This window comes from Ciconia boyciana, chromosome 10 (assembly GCF_034638445.1).
Source record: "Ciconia boyciana chromosome 10, ASM3463844v1, whole genome shotgun sequence".
NCBI classification, from domain to species: Eukaryota; Metazoa; Chordata; class Aves; order Ciconiiformes; family Ciconiidae; genus Ciconia; species Ciconia boyciana.
In genome coordinates, this window is record NC_132943.1 from 31,698,280 (window position 1) to 31,714,918 (window position 16,639).

General features: G+C 38.2%; 1 protein-coding gene and 1 long non-coding RNA gene across 3 annotated transcripts; one reads left to right on the plus strand and one right to left on the minus strand.

The window, feature by feature from the left end:
- Positions 1 to 915: 915 nt before the first annotated feature.
- On the minus strand, positions 916 to 4,410 carry LOC140657360 (uncharacterized). Its single transcript, XR_012044296.1, has 4 exons — positions 4,290 to 4,410; positions 3,990 to 4,140; positions 1,461 to 1,637; positions 916 to 1,060 (listed from the first exon to the last, which is right to left on the minus strand). It is a non-coding gene; the product is annotated as an uncharacterized lncRNA (long non-coding RNA).
- A 154-nt stretch (positions 4,411 to 4,564) lies between these two features.
- Positions 4,565 to 16,097, plus strand: KCTD18 (potassium channel tetramerization domain containing 18). Of its 2 annotated transcripts, XR_012044294.1 has the most exons (8): positions 4,565 to 4,666; positions 5,560 to 5,757; positions 7,020 to 7,231; positions 8,147 to 8,340; positions 9,480 to 9,574; positions 10,019 to 10,121; positions 12,574 to 13,648; positions 15,843 to 16,097. XR_012044294.1 is itself a non-coding variant. In XM_072874269.1 (7 exons), exons 2-7 carry the CDS (start codon positions 5,601 to 5,603, stop codon positions 13,103 to 13,105), a joined length of 1,293 nt encoding a protein of 430 aa, XP_072730370.1. In that variant the 5' UTR covers positions 4,565 to 4,666; positions 5,560 to 5,600; the 3' UTR covers positions 13,106 to 14,313. The 2 variants fall into 2 exon arrangements, 1 of the variants encoding a protein (XP_072730370.1); XM_072874269.1 differs by lacking the exon at positions 15,843 to 16,097 and having other exon boundaries at positions 12,574 to 14,313.
- Positions 16,098 to 16,639: the final 542 nt, after the last annotated feature.

Below are 16,639 nucleotides of genomic sequence, written 5' to 3' on the forward strand. Positions count from 1 at the left end.
AGGAGAAACCCATGTAATTCCTTCTCAGTGGCAAGTTAAATTTCTTTTTGGCTGATCTTTAGCTATTAGTAATAGATGAAATAACAAACAATTAATGGACAGTCATTGAGACAGTTATGAAAACAAAAATGATAAATTTAAAAACAATAGATTATAGCAAGTATGCATGCTGCCTGCATACTTACCGACTTATAAGGGTAGGAGTCTCCAATGTCAGAATTTGAGCAAGCCCACTTTTAGTTTGGTTTAGGTAATATTAGGACTGGGAATTGCAAGGAGGTATTTTAGTCTAATAAAATGCTTTTCCCCAAAATCTGTTCTGAGCCTGAAAGCCCTTGCTCTTTAACACTCCCTTAACATACATTCTCTTTCACTTGCTATGTTTGCCCAGTCCTACCATTAGTTCAGGTGGACATTAGTTGCTAAATTTGATCCAGGAACCAGTACATTTATAGTAAACAGTTTTGTGAAAATCTTAAGAGAGTTAATGTTTTAATTTATTTGAAGATTTACAGAGATGTGGAAGGTTGAAATAAAAACCAGCATTAAGTTCCATAAGACAGTAATCATCAAGAAAACCTTACCTTTCCGTGTGCTAACATTACAATATGCTATAAAGTAAATCAAAGGAATTGCACAATAAGTATCAGTGGCATTATTTGAAAATGTATCTTTATGAACTTATTATTTTCATAATCTGCTGCAAACAGCATCTGGAGAGTCTCTCTTTTCTACCTTCTCTTAATTTGTGTATGATATATGGCACAATTTCTCAGTGTGGCCCTGAAGCTGCAAAACCCTATGCTTCTATGCAATCCCCTTAAAATACAGATTTGATCGAGCACAACTTATATACCTTTGGTACATTTCCCCTTACAAGGCAACTTGGAAGTGACTGTAAAACTCTGGCCAAATAAAAGAACAAATAACCTTACGTAACTTTAAAAACAGAACACCAATCAAGTAAAACTTACCTCCTCATCCTTTCCAGAAGGCAGTGTTTTCCTCCAGATCCAATCACGAGTTTTAATTTCCTCCAGTTTTACAACAGTCCCAAGTCCTGAAGGGGCAATCACCAATTTGCTTCCATTTAATGTTTATGTCACTACTGCGGCCAATAAATTTAAAACAAAACATCAAGTATTGCGTTTCCACCCGTGGTCATACTTTCCTTTACACTCCACTGAGGAACTCCCACACTGTAACATTTCACATGTAAAAATCTCCAGTTAATTGCCAGCCGCTTAAAGTGGGGAAGAGCTTAAAGCACTGCCAAGTTTCACAGCCTATATATTTTAAATATATATTACGAGAGGAATTCTGGTTTTCAGTCATTTGGGATCCTACAACTGATCTTTAAACCGAATAGAAATGAGAGAGAGTGAGGGAAAGACAAACAGACAGACCTGTTGTAAAAGCCTTAACTGTGTGGGAAGTGTTGTATTTAATTTGTGTCTTACCAGATACTTGCAAATCCATCTCTGAGAAAAATCTTGGTTGAGGAATTAATCCCATAGGGTCTAGTAAAGTGTGAGCTATGACTAAAGCACTTCCGGTGGGTAGATAATGTAGAACAGCTTATCCCTCTGTGGATTCTCTGATGTCCAACAAGACTTGAGCTCATGCTATAGTTTTTCCTGAAATTATAGTATTAAGAACACATCTTCCTCTAATCACACCCTTTCTTGCACAAGCTTAATGAAAATTAATTTCTTAATGCCTCTTCCCCTCTGTCAAATTTGACTGAAATTAGTAAATTGAAACACAATTATAGAGGATGTGTGTGTAAGCCTGGCTTCCTTTGGAAACTAGTGAAAACAAAACAAAAAGTCCCTGTGTTCATTTCCCAAGAACATGCAGCTCAAAAGGCAGTTTGCTTGTGCAGGTTGGTTATGCTGCATGCTTCTATACCAAGTACATGCAGTACTAAGCTTGACTGAATGGTATTTCACATGGTTAAATCTGAGCTCCAAAACTTACCTAGTGCAGAGAGAGAGTGAGTGTGTTTTTTTACAATATATGGACTGAAACCATGCATATTGTTGTGGTCTCCCAATGCAGAAATGCATGAAGGAACATTGTTGAGGCTTCTGAGGCAAAACCAAGCCAGCTTAAAGGAGAAAACAAGCATGGAAAGCTGCGGCTTCATTAAGCGAGTGTTTTAGAGTGAGAAAGACTGGAAGTTATAATTTAAAATATATTGTAACATTTGACAACAGTGGCCACATTTAAGTTGCAATTGCTATGCGTGAACTATTCCCAGTGAGTAAGGGACAACACACATATCCTTACTAAAGATACAGTTAAACCAGACACCATTATTCCACAAAAATAATCTATTATACTTATTTTCATGTATTTTATAGAAGTCCAACATCCATGAATTATCAGTCTGTATTGCATTCAGTGGCACATTGTAACTTGTGTGCTTATTTAATTAATTAGATATTAAGCATTGAAGACCTGGCCTCTGGGTACATTTTTCGCCAAGAACTGTTCAGAGAGCACATGAGAGCTGTGGTACTTGGCATGCCATTTCCTCTCTGCTGCAACTGTAGCATGCTTAGCTGCTAAGGAAAATGAAACGTGAAGTATTTACTGTAGCTTTAACTACATTTCTAATGCAAATCGGCATTAAGATAAAAAGAAGGGAGTTCTAAGTAGTAAGTGATCACTCAGAGTTACACAATTTCAAAGAGAATTTATTATCTCCCTACTAGGACCAGATGCAACATGATTTAGATGGCTCTTTCCTTTAATGTCCTTCACTAGACTGAATGGAAGTCTGAATTACAAGTCTATGGTCCCAAATAGTAACTGAAAACACAGTAGCCTATGAATATTTAGGTACTGTCAAAATCAAAATGTAGTAACAGACAGGAATACAGCAAGCTATGCCATTGGAACTGTGGCTGCTGTGTGATTATTTGTTACATGTCCTTCAATTTGACCTTTTAGCAAGTGAACTTGCGGTTGAAGTTTTAAATACCTTAAATGTGGTAATAAAATACCTCCAAAGCAAAATGGTGAGTAAAAAACCAGGATGATAGAAGATGAAAATCAATAGGAATTGTAGATATAACGGAGTTAATTTGCTAAGGTAAATACAGACAAACTATTTAAATACAATATGGGCACATTTCTTATATCTGCCTCTACAGTTAAATAACTGGATTTTTAGTGGACTTCAGATAGCAATTAAAATATATTGTTAACCTTTGGGATTTGGTTATCTCTTACTATATTTTCTAATAATATAATTGGCTTATAACTTGAGAAAGTTTGCAGAAACCTGGAGTTTGTCCCTGTTAACTTTTGCATACAACTACTAGTTATTTGGCAGTTGTATCCATAGGGATAGGTTCTTACAGTATGTGATGGCAAAAAATAAATAATTTATTTGCTTACAAAGTGGGAACTAGACATATAAACTTTTTTTTTTAAATATGGCTGCATCTTAGAACCATTTTTCATGTGTATGGCAGTTTTTCATAATGATGCTGAGACAAAAGCATAATGAGAATCTAATTTTTTCACCTTGCCATTGTTTATGCATGCATTTTGGTGAGCAAGCAACTATACGTCAGACATAGCAATTCCTTTTAATATAGGACACTGTTGCTGCAAGTCTTTGTGAAATGACTGTATGAGGGTGAAGCACCTTGCCTGCATTCATCCATGCTATTTTAATGCATTAATAGTTTGCTCTAAAAAATGCATACAAGTCTGAAGCAGAAAACCCCCCATATTTCACAGGCAAGCAACAGAAAAGCAAATTAAAAGCTATGGTGCCTGCATTCATATATATTAGCTAGAACTAAACAGACTGCTGCTGGCACATGAGTTAGCAAGTTGGTCTGCTCAAAGGGACAAGCAATCATGTCAAGGTAGGCCAGAAAACACTGGCTGACCTGAAGCTAATTTTTTCTGCCTTTGCCCCCCATTTTAACCAAAGCAGGCCTGTCCGTCTTCAGACTCAGAGCACGTACCAGCATCACATCATCCTTGTGAAAGCACCTGTCTCCGTGCTGCAACTCGGGATGCGCAGCCCCAGGAGAAACCAGCACCCATCGCTCGGGCTTCCCCCTTGGGCCGAAGCTGCTGCCCCAGCCCAGGCTGACCAGAAAGGCTCCCAGGCCACTGTGAAGTAAAACAGGAGCATTGCAGGTTAGAACAGCTCAAGCTGCGGTATTCTTGAGCCTACAGAAAAAGCAATTGAATCAAACCCACTTTGAGTAAACACTTGTACTTTTAAAAAAAAAAAAAATCAGGAAAGGTTTGTGCCTTACAGAGTAGCCGAGTTTACGTGGGTCAGCCTCACTTCAGAGGACGCAGACACCAAAGCCGTGTCTGAGGGACGCCCTCCGGGCAAATCGGGGGAGGCAGGGGCAGCAGAGCCATGGGGGTCCCTACACCCGGCTGACCCGCGATACCCGTGGGCAGGGAAGCCCGGGGGAACCGGCGCTGCCCCCGGGGAAGGAGATGGCGCCGCGGACACCCCGCGCCGCACGGGCACACGGGCTGCCTTTCTCCTCTCCCCGCTCGGCTCCAGCCCGGGCCTTCCTGCCGCCCGGCCGCCATTTTGCGGAGCCGAGGCGGCCCCTCAGGCGGCCCAGCCTGCTCGAGGCCCAGCGAGGCGGCCCTGCCGCGGGAGGCGGTGGCACAGGTAACGTGGGATGGCGGCCGCCCCCGCCGGGCGGCGGGACCCCCTGCCCGCGGGCGGCCCCGAGCGGGGAGGGGAGCGGAGCGGCGTTCCCCGGCTGGCTCCCGGACGGGCGGGGCGGGGGGGGAGCTTCCCCTTTTTTGGCGGAGCAGCGCCCAACGAAAGGGAGGGAGCGCCCTGGCCTGCTGTGGGGGCGGCTGCCCAGCTGCCTCCCCAGCCGGCTGCGAGTTCCTCCGTTAATTCTGGTGAAACAATAGCAGGTGCCCAGGCAAAAGGCGCGTAGTGGGAGTTAGTAACCCTCGCAGGGCGTGCTCAAAAAAAACCCCACCAAAACCAAAAACTCCCACTTTTGAAGTTTTGAAGATTTTCTTCTGCTTCTTGTGCCTACTTTTTTCTGCCCAGACAGGGCCCCCCTGCTGTAGGGAGCTCAAGGCAGGCACAAGTAAGAGTATTTATTGGCCATGTGGCATTAATGATGTGACAGCTTCAACAACTAGTTAAAGCAGCCCTAATTAAAGATCACATTTTAAAGAAACAAAGTTGTTATTAGTACAAAATTACTGCATTTTTAGTACATTGAACTATACTCAAAGCAAGATTTCCCAGAATGTCCTTCTAGTGCTTTGCTCACACATACTGACCACATAATTCTGCTTACCCATTTGTCTCAAAAGAGCAACCTCTGTGTTTCCTAGCAAAGTAAAATGCCATAGTTTTTTGTAGTGAAGGTGTAGAATATTTGGCTATTTGCGCTAATATGTCTCCAGAACTGTTTTCAAAGCTGAGTTACAGTATTGTGTAACAAACATGTAAGAGCTGAGCTAATGCTTGGTATTGTGTATAATATGTTCAGTCTTAACTGGTATTAGATTTACTTTTGTTTGTATCTGTTACAGGTTTGAATAGCTTGTAATTAACATAATAATTTGCAAGTGCAATGGAAGAGGGCAAGACTGAAGATGTCCAGGGTATTCTACAACTTAATGTGCGAGGATGTTTATACACAGCCAGGCGCGAATCTTTATGCCGCTTTAAGGATTCAATGCTAGCTTCTATGTTTAGTGGACGCTTTCCTCTAAAAGTGGATGAATCAGGTAAATATGTTCAAGCTGTACATATGACATTTTGATCAGGGAGCTCTGTGGCAAATACATGTTTTATATATATATATAAATGCATTTCATAGTATATCTCTTTTCCCAATCTGCTGAGCATGAGTTGGCTTCTTTAATTCCAGGATGTAAAACAATTATGCATGCATGACTTTATACTTACAAGTAATTAATCTGAATTCCACAAGACTGCTCATGTTTGCAAACACATGTTTGTACAGTGCTTAGCCCTGCCTTGTCCCAGTCCAAATTGTGGCTTTGGAATGAAATTCTTCAGTATGAATATGAAAACAGATAAAATTGAAGTTGGCAGAGTATTTGTCATTTAGCTTGGATCCTGTTTATGACCCCCTATATTCTCCGGAGGCATCTCACTCTGCTCATTACATAAGGAGATTTAGGCCTAATCTTTGTTTCAGAATACTTCATTACCCAGTAAAGATTGCATTTTTCACCATCATGGCTTCATATGAAAGCTTGAATAAAACTATGCATGGGTCAAATTTCACACTTGTTTGTGACTTGGAAATCCTGCCAAAGTATGTCCAGTTTAAAGATATGATGGATGGAGAATAGTAATTCCTTGTTGTACACTTTTGACTGTTTAAAATATCTGAAATGTTATAACATTTTTACAGGCAGGGCTTTGCTACTGTCTTTCTGTTGCAGTGAACAGCCTATTGTATACAGCTGTGTGTAGTTTGGTCAGTTTCCGTAGTGGTCCTTGAGCCCAGCAGGCAAAGGAGAGAAAAAGAAACAAAAAAATACTGTAAAACTTGAGCAATATTCAGGGAAGGTTAGACTATGTGTACTGGAGCTGATGCTACTTTTAACTCTTTTAAATTTCCTCGATCCAAAATTGAAAAAATCTCTGTAATAGTGAGAAAAGATGTATCTGCAGTTAGAATTAGAAATGCATCTAGAATTAGATTTTAGCATTTTAAGTGGAGTGCAGTACAGCTGAGCTTGTATGTTGGCATGATCCTCTGCAGATTAGTGTTTTCACTGAAATTCCAAAGAAATGTTTACTGCACTAAGAATTTTATCTTCAAATAACAAATATTCCAGGGAGACAAAATAGTAGTTTTAAAAGAACAGAGAAAGTATACTTACTCCTCCTAAGTAAGTAAAACTAAGTACGGAAGTTTTACATAAAGGCTTTACTTGATGATTTGGTAGAATGTGACAAGTCTGTCGTTGCTTGCTGGAAGCAGTATCTTAAATAATTTTATTTATGTTTTCAGGCGCATGTCTAATTGATCGAGATGGAAGCCTGTTTAAATATCTTTTGGATTATCTTCATGGAGAGGTTCGGATTCCTGAAGATGAACAAATTCGAATTGCACTGCAGGAGGAAGCAGATTATTTTGGCATCCCTTATCCATACAGTCTGTCTGACCATTTGGCCAATGAAATGGAGATGTATTCTTTAAGGTCAAATATAGAGCTTAAAAAGGTCTTGACATTTCTTACATTTTAAAACATGTAGTCTCTAATCCACACCATTCATTAGCATCAGATCCTAAAACTACAGTATATGCAAGTTAGCACTTTTTAATCACCACGTTAAATCACCAGTAAATTCAGAGTTTTAGGTTAACAAATCCTAGAGTTGATAATGCAGTCGTAGTTAAGGACATCAGCTTTTCCCATCATTGCAATACAGCAACAGTTTAAATTTGACTTTGTTTTACATGCAAGTCTGCTGTAAAACTTGCATAGTAGGAATGACATTGTTTAGTTCCCTATTTGGCTTCAAATTTTACTTGAGATTAGATTTGATCCCTCCAAGATGTTTGTTTGGTTTTTTTTCAGTTTTACAAATCCATCCTAAAACTTGAAAGATAAAACGTACTTTGCCATTTTTTTAGAACAAGAAAGGAGAAAAGAAAATTAACATATTATTTAAAATCCTAAGGTCTGTCTATTTTTGAGTATTGTAACTTAAAAGCTAATTCTAATTAACTGATTGGAAATTAACTCATTACCAGCTATGGCTGTGTTAGTCCTGACAGTCATCTGTGTTCTCTTAGTAAGCTATTGTTCCATGTATTTCACATTCTCCCTTATTCATTTCCTTTTGAAAAGCATAAAACATTTCCAGGCCTTTCAGTTTCTCTTCATATTAGGGATTTGCCATGCCTTTAAGTATTTCTGTTGCCTTTCTGTGAATTTCTCCTAGTTTTACAATATTGTCTGTTAACATCAGATAAGAAATACTGCACACATTATTCTAGATAAACTACATCCTTGATTTACTTAAAAGAGCTCACCAGTACAGTTAAGAAAACTTAAATATGAAAGCTTATTCAACTAAAAAATATTGTATTCTTATTAATATTCTGTATTTTGCATTTTATGTTTTTTCCAGGCTTTGTTAGATTTCTGCGATTCTTATGATTTAGTTTGTATCAAGCCTACAGTTTGGGTGCTGCACTATCTCAACACTTCTGGAGCAAGCTGTGAAAGTAAAATTATTGGTGTGTATGCCACAAGAGCTGATGGGACTGATGTAATTAATAAGGAGCTAGGAACAAAAATTCACAGTAAAAGCATTTACAAAAGGTAAGATGACTGTCAAACACATGAAAGCACTATGAAATGAGAATGAACACTCACATATTATAATAATACCTAAATATTATTATATGTAGCATAATACAGCATTATTGTATTATAAATCTGTGGAAGGAATTAGATTCTTTCCAGCTTCGAAAACAGCTGGCTAATATAATGGTCACATTAAACAAACAAAGATAAAAACTAAGCATGGAGTACAAGAATTTGAGGGAGTCCACAAAAGGTGGCTAGCATGCAGTTGCTCTAAGTTCTCATGATGTTTTACTTGCTATTTTAAAAATGTCTCAACCATTTAAAATTACTTTCCAGTTTAGGACGATATTTACGCTAAATACAGTGAATGAATCCCCATCCAGAAAAAGTTCCAGAAATATTCACAAAGTTGGTTGTGATTCATGCAATTGTGTTTTGCACTCTTCTAAGACAGCTGAAAGAATATTTAACACCGAAAAGAACTGAATATGAAAGGAAATGGGTTTAATTCTTTAAAGGACACGTACATCTCTACTACACTATTAATGTATTTTTATGACAGTAATTATAAGTTATTGGTAGACCTGTACTTCTGAGTGTCGGGAAGCAATTTGTCCTTCTCTTGGTCCCACAGTACAGTGTCAGAAGTGTACTTCACTGTGTACCTTTTGAAACATGATTAACGTAGAGCTTTGATGTTTCATCATCTTTACAATTAAGATGCTTATTTTCCTAAATTTAGGCTGGGAACATTAATATTTATTCCAAGGTATTTGGACACATAGTATCAGGTATCTGTCCTCCTAATGCGTTTTCCCTTTGAGTAAATGATTGAGATTTAGAATAATAGATTTTACACCATTAATTGTCTAGTTATTCTTTTATGAACATCTATTCTTTCATGAATTCCCATTTTTAGCAATAGATGTTCACAGGCATGCAGATCATAGGAGGATGGCTATTTAGAACCTCTTATACAAATGAAAATGAAATTTTAAGTAACATTTTCCTTTCTACTTTACAAAACATTTACTATTAAGTCCTTATAGTTAGGATTTGGTAAAAAGAATGATACATTTCATCAGTGTTACATTTTTAAGGACTTAGCTGGATTTACCACATAACTGTTACCTTTCAAACAATATTTCTAGAGAAGCTGGAAATAACGTCCAGTACATCTGGAGCTATTACTCAGTAGCTGAGTTGAAAAAGATGATGGATGCTTTCGATGCCTGGGAAGGGAGAGGTAGAGTATTGATTTTTTTTCTTTTGTTTCAGTAGTACTACTTTTTTACAGAAAAATAAGAAAAATATTTGCCAATTGACTATAATAAAAACTCTGCATACATTTTCACTCATTAAGTAACATGTTGTAAAATATCCCATAGTAGTGGCTATTTGGAATTAAAAAAAAAGAGTCTTAAAGGACGTTCCAACAAGGTGACATGAGTTGACATGAATGAATAGATGTAGTGAGAGCCACCCCATGCAAGAGGTGATAGCCTGCTGGTGTTGGGCACTGGTGGAAGCCCTAGAAGCATGTTGGCTGTAAGCAGTGTTCATGTCAGCATAGTTTCAAAGCTGAAATTCTACATAATAAAATACATGCATTCATTTAGTCAGGTGTACATACACACAGTATTGACTGTGTTCTCTCAGCTCATCAATACAATGTCCCTTTGAAATGCAGGTGTCAGCTACTGGAGAGTGCCTCAGGAGCTGATTGAATGTTGGACTCTTGAAGAACGCCCTTTGAAAGGCAGTTTGCATCATATGCCTCCAGTTCATAAAAGGTATGCTGATTTGCATAGGTGACTTAAAACAAAGCAGAAACACAGCATAATCTTATTTTTATATATAATTTCAGGTTCTTTGAATAGCTATGAATGTTGAGTTTTCTCTGTTTTTCCTATTTACATTTTTATAAAATGTCTTATAATCAGAGAGCTTAATTGCAGAACTGAACTTGCTAGAAACAAATTACCTTTTTTAGGCTGCTGAAACTCTTCTCTATTCTATTCTACTTCTTCAGCCTTTGAAACATAATTTTAGAGTGGGAAGGAGTAACTTCAAAAAGTAGAGAGCAGTATTAATTAAATGGACTCCTAAAAAAGAAATTTAACCGAAAACTTTAAACGGTTAACTGATTTTCACATATGTGAGATGCCTTCTTTTTAGAAGGAATTTCTAGAATTTCTTCTTGGCAGTTTTACAGTGATACTTTTGACTACACCTCCATTCTCAATACGTTACCTAAAAGCAGCCTTTGCAGGTGCAGCTACACAGTTGATCTGAGCCACCCTACAGCCACTTTGCTGCTAGATAGAGGAGAGGATCCTGCTGACCTTCCTTGTCCCTGGCCACGCTGTCATTTCAGCAGCAGCCACAGAGCCACATCAGCACAATGATCCAGCTGAAAACTCCTATCTCCCCATCCTCCCTTTTTTTTTTTTTTTGGATACTGCATTCTTTGCTTTTCATAGCTCAAATAGGAAGGACTGTGATCATTTGATCCCTGGATTGCCAAACAGCCTACATATATTCCTGAATGCTTCTCTACTACCATTGCCTGATTTATTTCCCATTCTCTGCTTTTATTTGTCTTCTTTATTCTTCTGCACCCTCACAAAAGCTATGTTCAGGTTTCAGCTAAAACTCCTGATGTACCGCAGTGATCCTGGTGAGACCATATACTGTCTCAAAATACTGTAAATGAACCTAGTTACTGATTATATTTTACCTATACTTCATTGCTACTATTAAAGCACCAAATCTTAGAATGTTTAAGCTTTCCTTTTTGTTTTGGTTGTTCTTTTGATCTAGGATGTGCAGATGTTGAGAATACATTCTCACCTTATGGCTCTGAGGAAAACCTCCCTGGACTCATTATAAGCACTAGGTTATTTGCAGGCTTTCTGTTTGAACAGTGTCACCATATACCAGTTTTATAAGAGCAGTAATAAGAAATATTCCTCTCAGCTATTGTTTATTCTTTCAGTATGAATCCCTGTGGCATTTCACGGATCTTTAAAAATCCAAAATGCAAGTACCCTGAAGAATATCAGTGCTTTTGTAGTGTATCTTCTAAGCTGTTCCTTAGTGGCTCTCACAGTTCATAGCTTGTTCACAGTACTGACCCACCAGCTAAATGCTTCTTCTTTCCTGACAATCAGATCAGTTAAAGCTACATCTTTTCTTTGTCAGCTCAAAATCTAGATATAATCTGATTCATCCATGTTCTTTCTCCTACTGCCAGGTTTTAGTAGCTTTACACCATGTAGGAGCCAGCAATAGAGTCACAGTTTGACAGCTTTTGTTTTGATACATTTTTAAATGCATTGTTAATATTCTCTGAGTTTAATTGGTCTCCATGTTCTTTCCCCCTCCTTCCTCATCTCTCCAAAACTGATTTTGATTTCTATTTACTGATCATGCCTCTGACCTGGCCTGGTCTAGCTTTTGTTTTGCTGGGTTTCAGGTTTTCTAACCTCCTGTTCAGCTGTTTTAGCGTGACCTGGATTTCTATGGCATCATTTATTATTTCCTTGAGGAATTAAAATCTTCTAGGTGTCTGTCCATTTTTCTTTGCCAACACTGAGAAACAGCATTTGTATAATACTTTAAAAATGCTGTCTACTTGTACCAATTAGAGTTCCCATGAGACTCCATAGGCTTTCTTACGTAGGTTCTTTTTTTTTAAAAAACATTTTCTCTTAGAAGCTTATACATAATCATTTGTATTGAAAAGAAATGGGGGAGGGAGAAGGAAACAATATCTTTCTTCTTCTTTTCTCAAATTACATAGTGTGGAACTCTTATGTTTTGTGTTTATGTGCAGTTGGGTCTTACATTTTTGTAGAGAACTTAAAACATATCGGGCTAGTATTTAGTGGATTTTGTATCTGATGGAATTTGTAGCATTTTAATATTTTCTTTCTATAACTCCTCCAGCCTTCTTTCTCATTGATTTTCACTTACCAGTTTGTGCACCATATCTCTTACTATTTTTAATGTGTAATATTACTTACACAGATAGAAGAGATTGATGGTACTATTTATATAAAGGCAAGCCTGATTGCAGTGATGAACAGTTGAGAACCATAAATGATATTGTAACAAGCAAAAATTAAAAGAACTTCAGATTTGTGGATGGCTGTTGCAGGTTGTCTGTTTTGTAATAATGTTATAAAAAGAATAATTTATATACCTAGTTTCTTTCTTTAATTTAAATTCTTTGTTTTACAGACGATTAATCGACTTTACTGAAGAGGAAGACTATTTACCGTGTAAAGCGGGTCCCAAGCCAATTAGATTCTCAGGTCCCTCAACAAGTACCCATATCAAAGTCAAGAATTCAGCTTCATTAAAGGTAGCTGCTTGCAATGCTTCACGTTCTGCAGTGCCTCTTAAACGACCCAGTAGTGAAAGTCTGATGCTGCACAAAGTAGCTTCTGAAACTGTATCCACAACATGCACACCGGCGCCCAGCGATTCCCAGGTGCCCTGTGGCAGGCAGAGTGCTGACAATGGGACACCATGTCAAATGACGTTCAAGATCGCAGCGTCTAGGAAGCCCGTAAGCAACCGTGTAGTAAAGCTGAAGCGAACGCCGCTTTTTCTTGTGACACCATCTCAGCCATCTTCTTCTGTATCCAGTAAAAGTGAACAGGACAGTGCTGCTGTTGAAATTCCTACTACTTCTATGGCACTAAACAAGAAAGAACCAGCTGTATTAGCAGAGAGTATTAAGCTTAAGAATGATAAAGTGGATGGATAATGTTTGACTTGGCCTGATAGACTGGATAGCTTTGCATCATCTGGTCAAAGAAGGGATCATCATCTCATGTGGTCATTTATTCAAAGATTTGAAGAAAGAAAAGGTAGAAAATTATGATGGGAAAGTTCGTGAAAAGCATAGGGAGAAATTGTTTTAAGTGAGCACTGAAGTGTGTTTTCTGCTTTATTTCTAAATATTTTTTAGATGTTGGGAAGGGAGGAAGAGAAATGGATTAAAAAAATCCTCAAACACGGAGCATGTGCAGTCTAATGTTACAGTGTCTCACATTTGTATTTCTGTCAGGCTGTACTAGTACAACTGACCTTTTAAAAGGGAGTACTTGCAAGCATAAAAGACGACCTCTTTGTCAACTTTAACTACAGTTAACATTAACTAATTTCTTTAATTTGTATTTTTAAAGTGGGGACAAGTAGATAACAATAAGTAGCTTTTATTAGGTACAAGTTTGCCACAAGTGTGAAACATACTGAGCACTGTGAAGATTCCAGAAGTTGAATGCACTTACTGGTACTTCTGGTGAGGGTAAGTCACCATTTTGTTATTAACAGCAATGAAAGGGACCGCCTTTGCTTGTACACAGTGAGAAAATTCAGAAATACAGGAAGGGAAGCAGCATGCCTGGGGAGTAACGAGGCAATTTTTTCCATAGACCTGAGACACGCGTGTACTACTTTCCTAATGTGGTGTGATCTGCCACTGGGGTGAGGCTGCTGCTGGCAGCCGGTGCAGCCTTGGCATTTTGTATGGCACCACTGTGGGGTGTGTTTTCTGCAGCTACAGGGAACCTCACAGGTCTGGGTTACAGCTGACCTTCCTGTGTCCTTCTGTGGGTCCTTTCAAATGAGGAGGGGACAACCTTAACTTCTGTGCAGCAAAGCAGTGTTAACAGAGGTGCCCTGGTTTGAAGAAAGATAAAAGAACCCCTCCTTCCCCCAGACCTTCTTGTACCAGCATAAATTTTGAGTAATGACACTGAAGTGAAGAGCTGCTGTATGTTTCTGTCGGCAGAGGAAAGCTGAATTTGGCTCGCTGATTTTAAAAAGCCCTTTTCGTTGTTTAAATCAGTGAACGAAACCTGGCTTTCTTTTGTGCCCTTGCTTGCTTACAGTTGGGTGCTGGGTTTTTTTGTTGGTTTTGCTACTGCTTTTGCTTTTCCGGCACAGTTAATACAGCTGTCCCTAAACATTGAGAAGTCCTATCACATCGCCAAAATGCAATGCTCTTAAAATTCCTGAGACTATTAAAATTACAGAAGGGTTCTCTAATTGTTTTATTTTGTAGATCATTTAGAAGCGATCACATTTTCAGGCTTTTCTCGTAACCACAAGGACTTGAAACATCATTTGCACAAGTAAAAAACCCCAAATTTTCATGTACTAACATTTTTAAGGAGACACTTTCCCATGAACAGTAGTCACTGTAAAGGTGTGCAGTACTGTAATTTTCTGCTATTGGTGTGTATATTGAAGACCAGCTCACCTTTAGAATCTTTAAGCTAGTGTGTTTTCTTAAAAAATAAACCTAAAGAGCAACAATTTGAAGGCTCTTCCTATCCCAGCAAAAAGCTTCACTGAAGAAAGGACAAGGCAAAAATTATGGAAAGATACTAACATAATGTAATCCCCTATTCTTTGAGCATGCAATTCATCATTGATGCTAAGTTTGTGAAATTTGTTTTTCATAATAATCTGACTGAAAAGCAGTTTTTAGTACTTATCTTCTGTGTGACTTCTACTTCACTATTTATTGAATAGCTGAGCACTTTATCATGCACCTTTAAATCTTTTTACAATGCTTCCTAAAGCAGATTTCCTTCCTCTTCAACTTTTGATGAATTTAGAAGGCTTCTATAAACATAGAATCACAGAATCATTTAGGTTGGAAAAGACCCTTAAGATCATCGAGTCCAACCGGCACTAAAGCTCACAAATATCGAGTCCAACATCACACTGAAGCTCACAAAAAGTATGGAATTTTGCATGTGTACAAGAAAAAAGCTTTCAGAATAATCCTACAGGACTTTCTGAGTTTGTACTAGCTCAGTGTTTATTTAATTATCCTGGTAGCACAGTATTTTTCGAGTAACATTTGTGTCATTTGCATTACAGTGGCTTTAATGAGTCTTCTCTTTGTCCTGGACAAACCGAACAAGAAGTCCCTTGAATTTCAATAGATGAAACAGGAAAGTGGCTGTGGTGGGGAGGCAGAGGAAGATTAATTATTTTTTGAGGGACTTGACTTGATTTTATTTATTTATTTTTAATTGGATGAGGTGCAAACATGGCCTTTTAACTTATCTGAGTAGGCACTTTCGGCACGTTTTTTTTATACCTGTGAATCTTGCTAAGTTTCTCGTAAACTGGTGGACTGATATTAAACAGTTTTATGATGGCTGAATAGCATTAACCTTCATGGTGACTTTCACTATAAAAATAGCTTTGCCCTTATCTACCCAAAGCCTTTTAAAATGTGGAAGTAAAATAGAATTTCATCTTCTCGCTGGGAGGCCAGTAGCTGAAAACAAATGAAACTCACCAGTCCAAGGACGAGTCATCCCTTAACCTGGCTAACAGACTGTGTTTTTGAAGCTTGGAACAAGAAGCAGAAATTCTGCAAGCCTGAGTTTCCTGCAGGTTGAAACCCTCAAAACTGTATGTTCCCAAGTTTCTTGAAAGTCTGCAGTTTTCTTAACATTTCACTTGTCTCACTCAACTAGGGAAGTACCAGCTGGTACCGCATTTGCACTGAGAAACTGTGATATACTGTCCATACACGCTGGATAGCTGGACTGGGGAAACTACTAAAGGTGAGCTACGGTTTTATAGCTGGGATTAGATGCATTGTCAAGTGGTGTGACAATGGTTTACTTTGAATCTTTGTAAAATTATAATTCATTATAGAAGAGATCATGTTCAGAAAGTTACTCCAATTTAGTAATCTAAGGATTAGTAGCATCTAATAGCTGCACTCTAAAGGCTGACATATGTATCACCAGTGTAGTTTGATGGATTAAATTTTTTGTCACAAATGCTGTCAATTTTTCAGTTGTTTAGTTCTCACTTTCACACTACTGTCTTTCCAAACCATCAGTGATACAGCATCACGTGGGTTAAGGAAACAAGAAAAATAGGATTCAAAGTTAAATTTCTAGAAAATTACTCCTCTGTGATTACACATGGGCTTGTGGTGCAGAGGGTCTATTATCACCAACATGTGATTCAAATAGATGTAATTCTGTTTGCTTCAGAGTATGGAGAACTCATTTGTAGTTGATGTAAGCAAGCAGACGGTATTTCATGTGATAGGCACATGTTACCACTGATCCTCAGGGAGAGTTTTCGTCAGGCTTGTTTTTAGCTGAAGAGCCATGGAAATACCAAAGCTACCTCTTTTTTTCTTCTAAACCGTTCCAGTTACTTCCCTACCAGCTCTTCCAGAGCACAAAAGTACTCTTTTAAACTGGCTTACATTAATTTGCTTAGATAATAAATGTTATATAGTTCAAATCTTACT